This window comes from Aplidium turbinatum, chromosome 3, assembly GCF_918807975.1.
Source record: "Aplidium turbinatum chromosome 3, kaAplTurb1.1, whole genome shotgun sequence".
NCBI classification, from domain to species: domain Eukaryota; kingdom Metazoa; phylum Chordata; class Ascidiacea; order Aplousobranchia; family Polyclinidae; genus Aplidium; species Aplidium turbinatum.
The window spans coordinates 1,691,651-1,710,464 of NC_137474.1; the positions used below are offsets into that span (position 1 = coordinate 1,691,651).

Here is an 18,814-nt window from a genome sequence, read left to right on the forward strand (position 1 = left end):
GGGAAAAAAGGCGTCGAGATTTCAAGCGCTGGGGTTTTGGGTGTGCGCTTTTTGGACCATCTGGTTGAGGAGGTAGTCATCCCATGACTTAGCTTGTAAAACCAGCCAACGTACGTGATTTTTCTTACGGAGTCTAGCTGAGGCAACGCTTGATATTGCCACAACGAACTCGCAGCATCAGGCTTAAACAGATCGTTAGAATCTACACTGTATAGTAAGCAACGATCATGCTGCTAAAAGCGAAACTCAATCAATTGCAGTGTCAATTTTGCTATGTACGCTGCGGCACCAATTGGGGGGAAGCATATTCGGAGGTGCTGTAAACAAGTGCAAGAGTGTTAAGGCACCAGCACCCCAGGATGTTCCAGCTAAGCATCTCAGCAAGTTGTTGCGTGCTGATAGCTTAGCATGGAGGGCTTCAGCATGTTGTTTATAGGCAGGGTTGCCATACCGTCCTTATTTCTAAGATTTTTCCTTATTTTAAAGGGCAATATCTTAAAAAAATTGATTGTCCTTATTTCTATTTCTAAGAGATGTCCTTGTTTTTGATTTGAGTCCTGTTATGTCTTATTTTTAACAATTACAAATGTATCTTTTTTGGGAAGATATCAATGAGTGGTATCACTTTGATAAGCATCCAACATTCCAACACATATCAACTGGACCCTGCTAAGAGATCAAACAAATGAGTATGAGAGGGTTAAGGGGTTAGCGAAACAAATTGATCCGCCAATGGCAATGAAGCATGAGTTCTTCAATGAGGTCTCGGCTGTCATTGCACTGCTCAAGAAGATTCCAGATGTTATGTCCACAAGGATGAACCTGAGGACAAGTGGATGAATATCTTTACTAGAGACGAATATTTTCTGTTGCTCTACAAGCTGGTTAGCGTCATCGTCTCTCTTCCGATCAGTAATGCGTTTGTGGAGCAGGTGTTCTCTCTTGTTTCGGCTCAGTGAACCAGGAAAAGAAACAGACTTTGTGAAATGACAGTTCAATCTCCGCTACATCCGTTGTAGAGGTAAGCCTAGACTTGAGCTGTCATAAGATGCAGAAAGTATTTTCTACGAACAAGGAGTTGCTGGAACAGATCGTTTCTGAAAAAAACTATCGCCTTTGATATATTATAGTGCAAAGATTTGTTCAAAAACGTTTGCTTCATTTCGTATAAAAATTTAATCTTTTGGTTGTCCTTATTTTGGGGTCTCTGTCGATGGCAACTCTGTTTATAGGTCAATTACCGGTCGAGCTTCACTCGTATGTTGATTGAGCCGGGAAATGTTTAGCCTTGCTTGCTGCTCATTTTAAGTCTGATGTTTCTGGCTCGGTATTTTTGTTGAGTTACATTTGTCAATAAGAGTTGTTTACACAATACACAGTCTACATTTGACAGATCAAACTAGCAAACCGTTGTGCTTTCTAGACCTTCGTCTGGGTTATATTGTTGTTGAATTACTGGGTATACTGTAACCACGAGTAGAGTTTGAGTGATATCGTTGCCGTAAACATTTATTCAACTGACGTGGCAAACAGTTTGTTTTGTTGCGCTACCCTAAATCTGACAACAATTATTGTCGTCAAGTGATGTATTTGTGTAAATTTGAAGTTATTAGACATTGATTCAACGATAATCTTGCGACTCTTGCACTAAATAAACATCCAACATCACCATTCACCAGCTTACCCAGAAGAAAGCCATTTGTGATCTTGTCTTTTTAATGAAATACGTACCTAGCAAATAATTTGCAACGCTTATCGATTTGTGATACGCAAATGAATCGTTTGTGACGTGATTTGACGAGGAACCAATACACAACTCAATCGGGCAAGCATTTCATGTAGATATGTTTACGACAATTATTTCCAGTGAAGGACTCTTGCATAGCTTATCGTTCCGTACAAAAACAATCGTCATTAGATAGATTTGGTGGTGATGACAAATGTAAAGTGAAAAATGCACGTTTTAAACCGGGAGAACTGACTCCCAATAATACAATAAACAACGTTGACTTTTTGCTCCAATTATTGAAAATACGATACATCGATTTCGTACTTTTTTAAGGTCCTGTAGTTTATTGGAAACCCTGAAGCTTCAGCACCCATGCCCACTTGCATGGTATTTCATCTTGGGTTAGGTCAGGAAAGGAGACATGCAATTCATCGCCTGCTTGGGACCATTCCACAGGTTGGTTGTATCCAAGAAGAGAAATAGACGATTGCAAACCATCAGAAATGGGGGCTTTCAGTTTCAATAGGTTGTTTTTGGGCCAGGAAAGTACAAAGGCGTACACGCTTGATCCTTTCGATGTATACCACACAGTTGAAGTCGCGTTATCGTTCTGTGCTTTCCAATGTGTGGACCCATAGACGGCTTCCCCATTCACCTTCAACCAGCTTCCGATCTGCTTCAGGCGCTCTTGGAAGACAGGGGCGATCATACCGTCGTGGGTGGGACCAACGTTCATCAGCATGTTTCCCCCACAGCTGATGGTCGACGCCAGTGTCTGGAAGAAAAGCAGATTTTGTAAGAAGCTTCTAGAACAAATAAACTTTCCCAAGAATCGGCAGTCTTACTGGACCGGTGAAATTATGCAGAGACAGAATCGGCCAGTTAATGCTTGATGATGCTCATCACAGCACCTTTATCTAGTAATTTTGTCATGTTGTAGAGCACTGATTTGAAGATAATACTTGTAGTTTGATAAACGGCATAATCTCAGTTTGTCAATGATTCTTTTCTCCACTGTGTAAGTCATGTTACCGAGGAAGTATATATATAATACTGCACATTTAGGGTTAGGCAAGTACTCATTGTCTTGTTTCAAGCCTAGCCTGCATTTACCTGGCTGATCTCCCATCCACCCAGTGGCAGATTGATAAAAATGATTGTTGAAGAACATTTATGGTAAAAATGTGGATTTTGTGACCTATTCATACTTACTGCAAGTATTTCTTCGATGGTCAAAAAGTCTTCTATATTTGCATTTCGCCGGTAACCCCAGGACGACTTGTCGATCGTCATGCAATTCTCCCATTTGTGGTTTTGCAGCTTGCCAGGGTTGTATCTGCGTGGAAGATAAATGTACTAATGAAAAAAATGAGTTTTGGTCGACTATTTTTGAATTATTTTATGACGACAACAATCAATGTTAAATTGCTTTGCTCCTTTGAAATTGTGGTTTGTGGATGATTTCCTGTATGAGCTACTCGCTGTTTGGCATCACAGATACTCACTTTTAAATAACTAAGAAAATGTGAGTGGGATGCGCGTGAGATCTAAACCACAAAACTGGCTGGTTTAAATGTTTTGTATTAAGTAAGCTCTAAGCAGTTTGTCCACATCAGAATACCATATCAATGACTTGTGGCCGAGGTGCGAGTTTGTTTTGGACAAAAGGCTTTCAAAGTGGTACCGGTTCTGTTATGTGCAATCGCCTGCTGAAGTCATGTTAAGGTAATTCCAAGCATACGTTGTAGGGATGGTTTCAACTAAGATGCAAAATCGCTAAAACCTCTGCTGTTGCAAAGAAACATACTTTCAAATTTTGCTTCTTCCCAACGTCTCACCTGTCCTGGCAAGTATAATATCCCCCATGGTGGCAGGCAGTCCCAGAACCCCACCTGTCGTTCGTCACCACTTTGTCCTGGAAAATGGTAAAATGGGAATTAGTTTTACCATTCTGATGTATTTGTAAGGTTATAGGCAATATTTGCAAAAGTACAGTTTAAAGTAACAAAGCACTATCTACAAAAGATGTGGTCTATCTGGTGTTATATACAATGGATGCTGATTCCATCGCCAATTCACCTTGACTGGGCTTTCATTGTACAACCAAGCTAGGAATCCAGTGGAATCCCAATAGTCAACTGGACCTGCATCTCCATCAGACCACACAATGTCAGGCTCATAAGTGTTGACAAGCTCGTACAGTTCAGGCATGGCCTTGTTCTTCACATAATCTCTAGTTGTAAACTTGGCATCCTTGTCTCTGTGTTGTAACAAGACCATTAGTCTGCGTATGTGACGTCACAAAGCCTATATTGTTTGCAAACAACACATAAAGTTAATGACGTCACAATGCTTACATAACTCTCGGCAACAATTTCATCACTCGACTTCAATCGTAAAACTTTGCATCAGTCTCTTGATGACCAATGCATCTGGTGCCGCCTTGCACCAGCAACTAGCACTAAAATAATGCATTGTCGCCATGTGCAGGGTCTCTTTGTTTGGCAAGCATCAAAATGTGCAGTGAAAGTTTGCTATTGTTGAAGTATCCCACTTTGCCATGTCGTCTGGACCCCAGGGCTAATAATTATATGCAAGTTTTTCTCAATAGAGCTAGTTGTTGTTCAAATAATTAGTATATCCTATGACACTTATGACAGTAATGAGCGTCTAAACTTTTTAGGATTCACATAAATAAGTGCTATACAGCACTGTGTATTGAAAGTGTAGGCTATATATAAAAGCGACAAAAAAGTGATTTTTATGACACAATTATGACCTTGCAACTTAGTATTGTGAGTTGTTGTGACACACCATGATACAGAACAATAAGCCATACAGAACCTTTCACTTACTGGTTATAGAGTGGATTGAACCATTCAAAAAGAGAGTGATAAAGACCGAAGTGAATATTTGTTGAATTTCTTATTGCTGCCGCCAGGTCTCCAACTAAATCCCGCTTTGGCCCAACATCCATTGCATTCCAATTCCAAGATACTTTGGAAGGCCAGTTGGTGAACCCTTCATGGTGCTTGCTTGTCAACACAATATATTGAGCACCAGATTCTGTACAAAACATTATGTTACCACAAAGCGAAGGTGTCATTGGGTTTTTTCATTGGTACAACACCACCTATGATTAATGCCGATGGTGAATGCGACTTCGAACGGACAATCCGTAGCCCACGGCACTAATTTGGCGGGTTAAACAATTCTGGAACTGTCAATAGCTACCACCAACAACAGGAACAGGACTGGCAGCTATGCCTTGATGACAGAAACTTAACAGGCTTTGATTGTATGGCCATTTGTCAAATTATGGGCAATATTAGCCCTCAACCCCAAAAAAGGCACCCACTGCTGGTTTAGAGATTGAAAAAAGTGAAATCAATAAACTCGATCTAATGCTTTCTAAACATCCATGGATCTCTCAGATTATTATTGAAATGATAAAGCTTTGGTAGAGAGTTGGCTTTGTTGAACCATAGAGAAATAAAACATAGTAACTTTAGCGGGTTTAGCATACGTTATTTCACACAAAATATAACATAATTAAATAAAATAAACTCAAACGTTTTCGACACGTACGTGTGTCCTCATCAGGAATTAAATCTGCAATACATAAAATGAAAAATCGTAAGATAAATTTGACTATGCACTGTATGACTGTAACTATAACGACACTCTGGACTGAAACTCTGGACTGATTTTCAGACTAAGATCATGGAAGCCTTAAGAATCAAAAGTAACAATCCATCTCTCAACCGGCAGTTATTCGCTTGTGGCTCATCGTTCCTTTTGTGTGTGTTCTAATTGTTTTGTCCAATGCCTGTAGTCTACACCTCACGTGATCTGTTTCTCACCGCATAATTTACTCGCAATCATTCTCGTATCATTTGTTCAGTTTGTGCTTTCAGTCCAGAGTGTCGTTATAGTTACAGTGCATAGTCAAATTTATCTTACGATTTTCATTTTATGTATTGCAGATTTAATTCCTGATGAGGACACACGTACGTGTCGAAAACGTTTGAGTTTATTTTATTTAATTATGTTATATTTTGTGTGAAATAAAGTATGCTAAACCCGCTAAAGTTACTATGTTTTATTTCTCTATTATTGAAATGGTTCATAAAACATGTGCAGACATTTATTGGGGATTTTCAACATGATCACATACATAGGGTAGGCCTAGTTTGTACACTGTAAGCAATTTTTAGTCTTTTTACCTTCAAACAACTTTGCCCATTCATAAGGATCATAAAACTCTGCTGTGAATGACCTTCCAAAATCCGCGTATGTGAAATCTGGGGGGTAGTTTTTGTTCATGAAATCAACAACACTCTGAACCGGTTTGGTGCCCTGTAAAATTTATAATAATCATTAGTATTTTGCAATCTCACCAGTTCATCTTGAACCACTGGCATTTTGTTAACTATTAAGCTCAGTAGTATAATTCAGGGATTATAAGAAAATGGATTGATGGCAGTTGCAAAAACATACTTCTTGCTGTAAAACTATGAAATATCGTTGTCATTGCCTAAGGATGCTGTAGCTGCAATGTTTGTGTCGCCATCACTAGTCCCACTTTACTTACCACCAAAAGTTTTCACCCACATATGCCTGGCGCGGTGGCGCCATAGTCTCGCGAATTTCAAACTGTTCCATAAAGGTTTTTATAGGTTTTAAACTGAATTATGCAATGGTGGCATTTTTTTTTACAAATGATTAGTAATGGTTTGGGATTTACAACGCTTATGTATAATGCAATTATTTGGTACCGTATGCAAGTAACCAAATGTTTCTGTGGTTATTTAATGTGGACTATAAACTATTCTAACACATAAATTCTAGTTAAATTGTATATACCTACCTTCCAGTACCACCAAAACCATTCGCTTTTAAAGCTTGGTACGGAAAATACTCCCCAATGAATAAATATTCCGAATTTGGCTTCATCGTACCAAGATGGCAAAGGTCTTTTGTCCAACGAATCCCAAGTTGGTTCATACTTCATTATTGGTTTAGTTGGTTTGTCCATTTTAAGTTGACTATCTGAGACAACTTCACGCAGTGAAACAATTTCATCCTGCGCAAGCTTACCATATTTTTGGGAGCAAGCTACTTGTAATAATACCACAAACAGGAATGCAATGGCCTTAATCATTTTTAACTTTCTATAAAACAATAAGACAGCATTAAAATCATACAGTGCTTTCATGGAAGGTTTAAGGATGGACAGCAAAATCACAATCTTGCATACAGATTAATTGCATTTGAGTTGGTATAGACATTATTTAACAAACACCATAGCTTTTTAGGAGCAAAATGGTTGGAACGTCTGGTTAATCTTATCAAAAAATAAAAAAAACTTTAAAACTCAAATGCAGATACTAAACTCATGTTCAGCAAACGTTTCGAAAAATATACTGTTTTCATCTTCAGTGCTATAAGTGTAAAGGAATTATAAATAAGTAAATAAAATATGTAAATGTTATGAATGATGCGTACATGTTAATTGCGTTTGAGTTGTTTATAGACATTAATTTACAAACACTATAGCTTTATTTCTAAGAAATTCATTGTATTTATACAGCTCGCTCTAATGATGTTTTGCACAAAACAAACTGCCTTGATTGATCATAACATTTTTAAGTACGTACAGTCAAAAAATACACTGTGGAATACCAGCACACAAAACTTAGTTGACATAAATCAAAGATATGTGAACACTGTTGTTACTTAAAATACGTCGTTAATTGTTTACATGTGGTTACATGTTGTACATTGATCAAAGATATGTCAGCACTGTTGACTGTTGTTGCTTAAAATACGTTGTTAATTGTTTCCCAGGGGAAGCAAAAATGTCTTTTCAGTGATCAATTGAAAAGTAACAAACTTATCTGCTGTCATGCATACCGTATTGCATATCTGCTGTCAAGCATAAATTTATTATATTCAAATTCAACTAACCCCAACATGTCAACAAGATTTGTAAAGCTGCAGCATACACGATTATTCATTTTGTACTTTATTGCACTTTTGGAAGTCACAGCTTAACATAATACTATAACATATCTTTTACAATTTAAGATTTAAGTGGTGGAATGAATATAACATATAACAAGTGCACTGAAAATTTGTGCAGTAACTGGCATATGTGACATAATGGTGATTTGGGGTTATAATGCAAACTGTCTAATTTTGTCTAGAACACTGCATTTGCAATGCAAGATCTTTTTATAGTATAAATGCCTTATGACGTGGCCACTTTAAATGTGTCCGTCAGTGATAGTACGCATTGTAATTCTACTAAAGCTGCCACTTCTAAGTTGAGCAGATTATTAAGGTTGCTTGATATCACAAATCATCTTCTCCGATTTTTTCAAAGGCTCTTACATTTCCTGTGGTTTCTGTGAGGTTTTCATTGGGAGTTTGTGCCTGTTTTGACAAAATCGAAGTATTTGTGAGTTTGTTCGATAGTTTTTTCACAGATTCTTTTGCTTTTTGCACATTTCCAACAGCTTCAGTGTCTCTTAGTTGAATGTCAGTTGAACCAAACAATCCTTCTGTGGTTTTGTCACGAGGCTTAAACGTTTTCCTGGCTTCACCTGCACTTCTATCAGTTGGCTTTTTAATCCTTTCTCCTCTTCGCTTTTGAAGCAATTCATCGACCATTGATTTAATGGACATACTCATCATAATAGCTTGATTGCTTACTATATTTACCCATTGCAAGTTTCCTTTACTGATTAAGTATTCAAGGCTAAGTTGTAGCATTTTCTCATGTGGAGATGCTCCTGATTTGTCTTTCGATTGGTTGTCTTGTGAAGTTATTCTCCAGCTTTTTATTCTTGTCACTTGAAGAACTTGTAGCTTTACATTATCGTCGCTTACAAGGATTTTTAATTTCAATTCATTGTTGCCAATGCATACAATGACTCGATTATTTTTCGTCAGAAAATCTGTGGTACAGGGATTGAATTGTATGTAACCATAATTCTTTAAAGTTTGACAAAATATGATATACTCTCTTTTTGAACCTTTTGATTTTAAATTGCTTAAACGTCGCTTGGCTTCTTCAGAGCAACTAATCCATCCAGCCTTCACATCACTTTCTGCTTGCACTCTCAACAAGTTCAATCCTATTTCATCTTCCATGACATTTGCATCGTAGCTTTGATCCCAGTATGACTTTCTAATCACAACTTTGTATGAATCGTTATTTTGCACAGACCTCAATGATATGTAAGGGCATTCAAACTCTTGCAATTTTCTGACAATGGAATATTTTCCATCAGATTCACTTTTCATAAGATGTAAACCGAAATAGTATGTCAGGTTTTTATCCACACCTAGTGTTGCCATTGTATTTTCTAAAATTACATCTGTTTTGTCAGTGCTTTGGATGTTAATCTTTACTTTTGAGCCATTCATGAGATGAATCTCAAAACTGACTGGAACTGATGCTTCCTGTTGTGTTTCCTGTTGGGCTCTGGACAGAAACACTGCAAAGGTTTCACATGAACAAAGCTGCTGGTCTTGGCATAAATCTTGGATGTATCTTTCAAGCTGCAGCCTTCTCTCATCAAGATCAATACCTTTGACAGCAAAAAATCGCTTTGGTGGAAATTCTGGAATTTTATCTTGCCCAAATTCTTGCTTGAGTTGCTCATTTAAATCATAAAGTTGACTGTATCGGACTATGCAATGTAGTACTCCATTAGCGTGAATGTTGAATCCAATGTACTTGGAGCCATTTTCATCATTTAATTCTTCAGTAAATGGAATTGAAAAGTGCATGTTATTTTGTTAAAACCAGAATAGTGTTGTAATTATAACATCATAGAGTAAAAAGAAAACCAATGACCTGGAAGGTAAAAAGTTAGTTTAATGGATAGAGTTTACTGGAAAGCTTATAACAACTTTCGCGTCGCTTCAGTTCATCACATGCTGTTTTATTATTTTATATACATTTTTTGTTTGCTATTTGAATAACAATAAATGTTTATAACTGGATGGTCTTGGAATTTTGCTGTGGGTTAAGTTTTGTGTAGAACTTATATTTGGATGGTGATTATTAGCTAGTTATAATTGGTGTGTCTTAGGAATATCTAATGTGTGTTTCAATGAAAAACGTCATTTTTTTTTGCAACAACAAATAAATAAATTTGAAATGAAGTTTTTATTTTATGTTTTGACTCACTGCGCCTGCTCTACAAGATTTGCTGCAACTTTGCCAGTTACCTGCTGTTGATAATTGTTATTCTATCCGCACTGCTCGGCCTTCTATCTGTTGATAAACTGTCATTATCAAACAACAACAGTCATTCTATCAACACACCCACAAATAATTTTGTTCATAAACTCTTGTCTTTTACCACTGTCCTTCCGTTGCCAACCGTCCTTTGCTCTGCCTCTATCTCGCTCACAGATCAGACACGCTTGAATGAAGTCGCAGTGTTATGGAATAACTAGCGGGCACACTCTTTTTCTCACTTGTTGCTCTTTTTTAATTCTTTTATTCTCTCACTTTGCAAAGTTTAATAGCTGGTCGTTTCCTACTTGGCAAGAAGGTTTCGTTGCGCAAACGGACAGTTGGCATAAAGTTTTTGCTGTTAATCGTTAAACCATGTTGCTCGGCAAACGTTCAAACTAAACATTGAAATTGCTGTACAATGCAGTCCGCCTGGTCTTGATAGAACACTAACATGGTCCTGTGCTTTAGTTCAATTTCTTTTTGGTTACTGTAATCCAATCATGATGTGATTCTTAATTTCCGTGCCCTATTGACAATGTCTCCCGCACTACGCCAAGAACCTACTGGAGAACAGCCAGTGTTTAGTCTCATCGTTATCCACGCAGATCTTCTGCTCATTTTGATGGAACAAAGGAAACACAAAGTTAATCAACACTATGTTACTGCTGAAAATTGAATGAAGCTGTTCACCAGGCATTTAGTTAAATAACATGATGTGCGTTATCATGTTTTGTAACTGTGTTACTGCGCTGAGATATCGCGTACTGCAAGTGGTGCTTTGTTTATGACGGACTGGTTGATGACGAAAATCAAAAATCAAAATGATCGCCGATCTAATGACGTGCTGAGGTAATACTGTCAGGAGCGGATTTAGCTCATGGGGGCCCGGGGCACTTTTAGATCGAGGGCCCCCGTACAAAAGTTTTTTTACGTCGGGGCCCTTTGAAAGGGTGGCACTTGCACCCTCTGCCCCCCTCTAAACCCGGGCCTGAACACTGTTGAAGGGATGCTCTGAGTCTAATCAGTAAAATTGTGGAATGTGTGCCTCAAACGTCGGTAGACACAGTCGCGCTGCCGGAAGTCGGTCCCTGAACGCAACATATCTGAAAGGGTCACGTTTGGGACGGTGGTGCTGTCTTTTTGGTGTACCGATAATCAATGTTGGGACCAAGTTTTATGGCTCCTAACTTTCTAATTGTGCAATTACTATGTATTCGTATATTTAAATAACTTACGTTTTACTGTGTGAAACGAAACAAGTCATTGCGTGCAAATACCAGCATTTGATGAATGCAAAATTGCAGGACCATTAGTCTGATATTAAGAAGGTTGCGTTTCCACATTGATAGGTTTTTGTTCTGTCATAGTCACACGATTGCTTGTGGAGTTTCTGCATTGTGTGACTACTTTTTGTGACAAGTGGTAATTGCTTTCTTTTTCATTTGTCTTTGTTAGTAGGTTTGTAGCACAGAACTTAAGGTTATTGGCAAGAAGTTCACCTTATTTCCAATAACATTTGTAAATCCTTCATCCACCCTGGTTGAGTATATTTTTCGTCCTGGTTGAAATATCAGAAACTGGACACCCGCGCATGCAGTGGCCAGTGCTGGATTAAAATAAACCATGATTTGATTTCCGTGTTGCAGCGTGTGTCGTCGCAGCAATCCTGTTTGCAGCGCATAACAATTTGGCAATTGAGACGGAAATTGTTTCATAGATTGCTGCTTTATTAAATGGCAAATAAGTCATTTGACCACAAGGCATAAGCAGAACAGTTTTGGCTTGGTATTTAATTCAGTTGTCACTTCAAAACGCCACCGTTCACTTTCTTAGGGTACATGACGGAGAACCAGGTCAGGGTAGCACTGTCTGTTGCGACTATGCCATGTACCTCACCATTCATCCAGAGGGTTCTTCTTTCGCGTTCACAGGCCAGTGGGGGTAGCCAAACTACACTTGGACGTACTGCTTCGAAAGGTGCCACTGCCAATTCCTGCTCACAAGAATTGAGCTTGATTTAAATGGGTCGACATACTTTTGTTTTCAACCACTTGGCAATCAATAGTTTTGCTACCTGCGTTATGGAAATGACATAATACCGGAAGTATTCACCACTCCTATGTTCTCGTTTATAAGTATGATCTATCTCGGGAGCAATACGAAGTTATAGTGGAAAGTGAGTTATCAAAACTGGACCATTTTAGCGGGACTCCAAGTCCAAAACTCTTCCGGCGCCACTGGGGATGCGTGGGACTTTCTGATTAGTTCGGTTTGTTTTTATTTCTGACATCACAACGAAAAACAATATATGACAAACATAGCAGAGGCTTAGAAAAAAGGTAGAAGCGACAAAACGCGGATTGCTTAAACATTACAATAGGACATGATTTAAAGTAAGCGATAGTCGCAGCATGCCACCTTTGCAACAGTAGCTTACTCTGGCCAGTAGTCTTTGGCTACAGCATACAAACATTTGAAAGCGGTTACATACCGTTAGGTACCCTTACAATTTTCATATGATCCAACCAGCAACGACCTTTTTTTATTAAAGCTCTGCAGACATTGAAAAAATGTTAAAAAGGATTGCTTTGTTATCTCAATACTTAAGCAACTGAACGAGTTAATATGCTTTTGTCTCCTTTCTCATATAGTTGTGTGTACAGTCGTACAGAGTATTGTTCCTGTTTCTCAAATATCGAGAAACTAGGAAACTACATCCGTTGTTGGGATTGGGACTCACTATAGTTGAAAGTTTACAACTCGGATGCCAGTACTTATTGCTATTATGAGTTATGACGTAGCTGTACCGATTGTGAATTCATAGTTTTTTTACTTTTTTCAAATTCTTATTTCAACTTCATTTGCTGATTGTGTAGTCAAGTGCATTTTCAACGAAACATTAGCGAATGTTTAACATAAATATAATATAAATCATTGCATATTGCATTGCTTGATACGATCAATGCATACGGAAATATCGGTTAAACCGGGGGTTTGTAATTTTGTGTTAGTTGGAATTCCAAATCGATAAGAAATGAAAAGCGAGATCAAAAAGTATGAATTCAAAACAATGTAATGTAACAGATAACAAGTAGTGCTGTAGCAGTGTATTACGCTAAAATATTACTATTAATAGATTCATTGAATTTGTGCGCAATGTAAAACTGTACACTTATGTATGAGATATTTTGGATTATTTCACAAGTAGAAACCAAATTTCATCGAGAATTATGGAATTTCAAAATTTGCATGAAAAATTTGTGAGTTTATGGAATGCTTGGCGTTGTTTGCTTTTTGAGTCACTGTTCTAACAGGAATGCTCTCACAGGATTCTGCTTCCACGTTCTGTGAGGCTGGTACTGAACGCGTGAGTGTGCCCTGGCAACACAGGCGCATCTTACAAGCCTACATGCACCAAGGCTACCATGACCTGTCTCTACAGTTTCTTCGGACACAACGCGCCAATCGAACTTGCTTTGATGACGTCAAGCTACACATTGAAGTGTACATCGCCAACGGGTATGTCCTGTCATGTTGGCTGAGGACCGATTGCGCCTCATTGCCTATACGTCTATACCCACACAGAAAACTATTAAGTTAATTGAGTTTCATGGACATAGCTGTAGGAGGATAAAAGATTTTGGGGGTGCGAACAAAATTTGCCCAAAGTTTGCCTTTGCAAATACTATAATTGTAAATTTAAAAACGCAACAATGTATAATTTGTCCAAATAACTGGACGTTTTTCATAAATCTATAGTTTAAAAGGGCAATGTGCAATTACACTTTGGCCTAAATTTGCGGTGTTGTTATTGTAGCAAGGGTACGACTGCCCCCCTGCATTCTCATCTCCTACGGCTATGTGCATGGAGCACGTTGTCATAACAAAATAGTCTATAAAGGGTGTAAAAAAAGTTATCATCCATTATTACGAGGTCTTTTGTAAATATAAAATCAATGAAACTTGTAAGTTGTTGTTGAGATCTGATGCGTGCCTTTCAACGTCGCCGAATGCGTTTGAGTCTCCTTGACCAAAGGGTTACCCCTTTGGCCTTTATCCTTCTATATTTGAGTGATTAGACAGAAAGATTACTAGAGCGATTTCCATTTCCACCAACGTTAGCATTTGCTTCATTTTGAAAACAATATGTTGTTTTGTTGGTTTAAGCTTAACACATCACGCTCTTGAGCTGGCGCGGGCCAAAGCTGATTCGAAGGACAGTGAAGCGATCTTCACCCACTTGCTCTCCTGTTGCTACCAACACGATGTTCTGCATGATCTTCTGAAGATCACTGTGTCGCGCCAGGAGAACGTAAGTTATTCCCAGTTCATTTCTATTCGCCAATAATAATCAACTCTTTGGGAGACATTGTGTTTCCATCATGCGTTCACAACCCACTCAGCAAATTTTATATTGCTTTATCGTCTACTTACGTTGAATCATGGTTGAATCAATGTAAAAACGGCTGATTTTGTGGCTGGGTACTTTACTTGAACATGCAAATCATTCTGTCTACGATATTTCATTGCAGGACCTGGTCGCCAAGTACCTCCAGTCAACCGACATTCCACACGCCTACGAGATGCTTATTCTTTATCATCTCCGCCGATTCCGTTACGTTCAAGCCATTCAGCTGTTCCAAGCCAACAAGCATTCTTCCATTATGGTAAGCTTCGAACTGTAAGCTAGTCTATGACGTGGTATTAAAAGTTACTGACTTTACAGTCCTGGTTTGAACCCTGCTGCCATGCATCTTGCCTTCATATTACGTCACGTGCCTTTCTGATGTCACAACTGAAATGTCGTCCGTCGATCCCTCTCAATCGTCGTCATCGAATGCTTATGATGACAGAGTGCGTTGGTGTACCAGGCTGGACTTTGGTAGCCATCGGCCACCGGTCCAATAATAACAATCCAACCGCGCCGGTTAATAGGTGTAAAACTCTTGAACAATTGCCTAATGTCCATTCTTGTGTGCACGGTGAAAGTGCAAAAGCACAGTGAAAAAGTGTAACTTTTCAGCACCACATGTGGTGGTGTGGCTTTTGGTACCTGTGCCCAGACGGCAAATTAACCGTTTTTAGCATTGATTCAAGTCTGCGGGGGTGCATACAAGTTCGGTTATTTGCCCACCGGATAATCGTATACTAATATTGTAAACGTGTAATAAGCTTGGTAAACAGGTGTTCATAAGAAGTGCAGTTTGATGTGTCCTTGATAGAGATAAACATGCGCAGCCTATTTGCGTTTAATAATCTTACACGGCAACTCTGTCAGCTTAACCTCCGTCGTCACAGACAGACGACGCTGAAATGCGACGTCACGCCACCTTGAGCCATATCATCCAAGGATACATCAACGTCTTGCCCGAGACACAGAGAGATCTCGCTCTCACTAATCAAAAGGTCTTCGAACAGAACGCCCATATAAGGAAAGAAGGTAAGTACATTAGATCAAACACTAAATTTTGGTGGGAATGCTGCAGTCTAAAGCTTTTGTTTGCAAAGTTTTGCTCCGACATTTCTCTATTGATGTCTACTGACTATGTTGGAGCCTGAAACTTTTCCAAGTTAGTTTAAGTTTGTATTTCAGTAAGAATACTGATGAAGCTGCCTTTGCGGCGGCTGAAGCTCTACAATCGTTTGGTTGTATCTTGCAATACATGGATCCGATTGAAATGTATGATCTACAATTCTCCTAACATCGAGAAGCCAGAACGGAGGTTAAGAGACACTAGAATCGCTGTGACAAAACAGAATTCTTTTCAGTAACTTAGTCACATTCGGCTTTTACTTTTCAGTTCTCCACTCCCGTCCATTGTCAGCGGTGCTGAACTCGCGCAAGAAGAGCGCTCCATTGTCGCATGCCGCTCTTCTATCTATGACGCTGAACAAACCTAAAGATGTGGAAACATCTTTGCCGATGACTCCATTTAGGCAAAGGTTGGTACAGTAAGCCTACCCTTCCGCAAATTATCTTTTTTACATTGATTCAACGTTCTGTAAGCACAATGTTTGCAGACGTTGAATCAATGAAAAAAGGACTGATTTGCAGGCTAGGTATGAAGCATCCAACTTGAAAGCTTGTCTTCTACACACGCTTGTGAATGTCAAAGCATCTAATCGCTGACGCAGTTCCTGTCTAAAAGATAAGAGCTTGAAGTAGCCGATTTATTGACGCTTTGCGCCAGGTGGTCGAAGATTTAAATCAAGTGGACAAAACGGCAAGGAAGCCAATCTTCGTGTCCACTATCAGTCATTAAGTGTCCTGCCAAAGATACAACCGCATGCTTATGAGCGGTTTCGAACCAGCGTCCTCTTGCCGTACCAGGGCACTCATGACATGGTGCTGAGAAGTTGATTCACTTCTCTCATTTCAATGTGATGTCAGTCAAGCGATCGGTGTTCGAACCTTGAAGCGGTGAAGAAAGTTGACTTTCCTGTTTCCCGCTTACTTGGTGCAAATTTTAAATCTCTAGTCATCAGCCCGGACACGGCGCAAAAGACTGTCACAAACTTTTTGGTGGGATTGGAGCAGGCTTTCATCTCGGCAATAATATCATCTTCCTTTCAGGCCGAGACAGTTTTCTTCCCCCGATTCAACGCAAACAAACCACACGAGAAGCCGACGCTTATTCGCAGACGACATCCGGGCTTCGGAAAGTGCGTACAAATATTCCCGAAGGTCTTTTACAAGGTAAGTGGTACATCAGCGCTCGTACATCATGAATGCATGAAGATGCGGCAGGGTGGAATTTGAACCCGCTCCTATCGATCGTCAGCTCAGCGTATCCACTCAGCTAAGATGTTTTTATTGTTCGATAATAATTAATGATTTGTGTGATTATGATCCAGGTTATCCCACAGAGCATCGTTGGGAGGCAGCCACGACTCCCCGAGCCTGATGTCCAATTCCCAAGTAGCCTCCCCACTCTTCATTCCCAACACTTTGGAATCAAGAGAAAAGCAACGGTTCGTGTTTGTGATGACATCCTTATTCCAGTGTTGCCATTTTGTTTTTTGACTAAACTTTTTTTCTTTTCAGTTCCTTGATGCAAACCGCCTCTGTTTTGTTGCAAACTCCCCCAATCAATCGTAAACCTCGAACTCCAAAGGGCGGCGAGCAAAACTTTGACCTTATGACCCCACAATCAATCTTGAAAGTAAAACTGTTCAAGTAAGTCGGATTGTGAAAACATAACTTAGAGATGATGACTGAACAAAGACCTTTGTAACAATCATAGAGCTATTTTTTAATCACGTACGTAGAAAGATGCGTAATTGGAAACATGTAAACTGATTACCACAGCCAAGAAACTAACCCCTGCATTCTCCACAGAGGGAAATCCCCTTCGCTTCCCTGCATATCTCAAAGCCAAGAAAGTAACCTGAATCCATCGTTACCAGAAGGTGGCAGTTTAGCCTCGCTTGACAAGGACGTTGGTGAGGAGCGGAAGCCGTTCAAGTATGTACTTTGCGTTGGTGGAGGCGTTTCCAGACAGCAAATCAACCGTTTTTCACATTGATTCTACGTCTGCAAACGTTTCCTGTCTCTGGGTTGTTGTGCTTCTTGGGAGCTTGTTTCTGCTCCGGAGTAGAGGGGATTCTAAAGCAGAGTCCGTTCCTTTTTTGTCGATTGTACGTCTGCAGACGTTGAATCTATGCAAAAATGGAGAGGTTGCTGGTTGCTTTGCTTGAGTGTACACGCAGTTGGCACACGCAGATACAGCAATGTATTTGGTCACGTTTTCATTATTTGAAAGGAAGTAAACATCCCCATCAGAGTCCTGATGTATTGGAGGGTTCATGCTTGTATGGAAATCATCACCCAATCATCAAATATTTGATGATTATGCGTCAGTTTGATGTTGAGACAGTTTATAGTGAGCTATGGGTGGAAGTTTGAAAAGTTTTCAATAGTTTTTGTTGCAGCCTGCTAGGTTTCCGTGAGACCGCTGAACAAGACGGTAATTTTTCTTGAATGTAAAAAGAAAAATATTGCGATATTGAGGCAGTACGAGTATTTAGTGTCAGTGAGAAAGTTCACATCTAGTGAACGCTGTTAGTGAAACGACCAAACACTAAAATAACTTTTCGATTCAGCGATCTCGCGTTGGATTCGTCCGGTTCCGAAAGTGAGACACCCGATTGGATGAAGTCATCAGCCGTGACGTCATCCGGCAAGCACGTCATCAGATCGCGATTTATCATGTAGGAAGTTGTTAAAATGTTTGTCGCGGATGAATATGACATGTTTACAGCGCATTGTTTGTTATCTCAATGAAGTTGTAGTGACAATCAGAGCATTGTGTGCAAGTCGAGAAGGCGCGTGAGGCAGCAGAGATTGTTAAGATTGAGATTGTGGTTTAGGGACAAGAGGACAAGTTAATCAGAACAGTGTTACCTGCTTTGTTATTATTCTGAGATTTGTAATTTAAATTCATGTTTTTTTATACCTCAATAGAACTGCCGACTGTGACGGAGAATAGATGCTTATAAGAAAAATACAAAGCTATGTGATTGTTTATGTGATCAGTGACAATAATTATTCTTGTCAGAAATCCACGATTTGCCTTGGACACTCCCCCAGTGAAGGAATTGCTGAAAAATTTCAAAGGAATTGGCGGTAAAAGCCTGAATAAGCCCGCCACGGAATCGTGAGTGTTAACTCTTAGCATCTAAATCTTCAGATTTGTTGATCTTAGAAGCACAGCACAATACGAACATACGTAGATCATTGCCAATTTGTTACAATTATGTTGGAATGCTTATTCACTTAGTTGTGTAGTGAAATGTGTATAATTATGTTGAGATTGTTTTATCACAGT

At 39.3% G+C, this 18,814-nt stretch overlaps 3 protein-coding genes across 4 annotated transcripts in view; 1 reads left to right on the forward strand and 2 right to left on the reverse strand.

Moving 5' to 3' along the window:
* The window catches only part of LOC145767635 (uncharacterized), a 47,623-nt gene that overhangs the window by 20,805 nt on the left and 8,004 nt on the right, over positions 1-18,814 (forward strand). The window contains exons 19-29 of one of the 2 annotated variants that reach the window (XM_082579488.1): positions 13,315-13,505; positions 14,154-14,298; positions 14,519-14,653; positions 15,285-15,426; positions 15,788-15,929; positions 16,561-16,683; positions 16,842-16,958; positions 17,032-17,163; positions 17,326-17,451; positions 18,090-18,197; positions 18,545-18,643. In XM_082579488.1, the coding sequence (XP_082435614.1) occupies positions 13,315-13,505; positions 14,154-14,298; positions 14,519-14,653; positions 15,285-15,426; positions 15,788-15,929; positions 16,561-16,683; positions 16,842-16,958; positions 17,032-17,163; positions 17,326-17,451; positions 18,090-18,197; positions 18,545-18,643 (1,460 nt within the window). The remainder of the gene's footprint in view (positions 1-13,314; positions 13,506-14,153; positions 14,299-14,518; positions 14,654-15,284; positions 15,427-15,787; positions 15,930-16,560; positions 16,684-16,841; positions 16,959-17,031; positions 17,164-17,325; positions 17,452-18,089; positions 18,198-18,544; positions 18,644-18,814) is intronic. The other variant, XM_082579490.1, reaches the window with a different exon arrangement.
* LOC145767637 (alpha-L-fucosidase-like) lies at positions 1,668-6,899 on the reverse strand. Its single transcript, XM_082579492.1, has 7 exons — positions 6,600-6,899; positions 5,956-6,088; positions 4,585-4,795; positions 3,809-3,989; positions 3,568-3,644; positions 2,942-3,065; positions 1,668-2,504 (listed from the first exon to the last, which is right to left on the reverse strand). The coding sequence occupies exons 1-7, from the start codon at positions 6,891-6,893 to the stop codon at positions 2,073-2,075; spliced, it is 1,452 nt and encodes a 483-aa protein (XP_082435618.1). The 5' UTR covers positions 6,894-6,899; the 3' UTR covers positions 1,668-2,072.
* LOC145767638 (sorting nexin-17-like) lies at positions 6,907-9,592 on the reverse strand. The gene has a single exon (XM_082579493.1). The coding sequence runs from the start codon at positions 9,527-9,529 to the stop codon at positions 8,087-8,089; it is 1,443 nt and encodes a 480-aa protein (XP_082435619.1). The 5' UTR covers positions 9,530-9,592; the 3' UTR covers positions 6,907-8,086.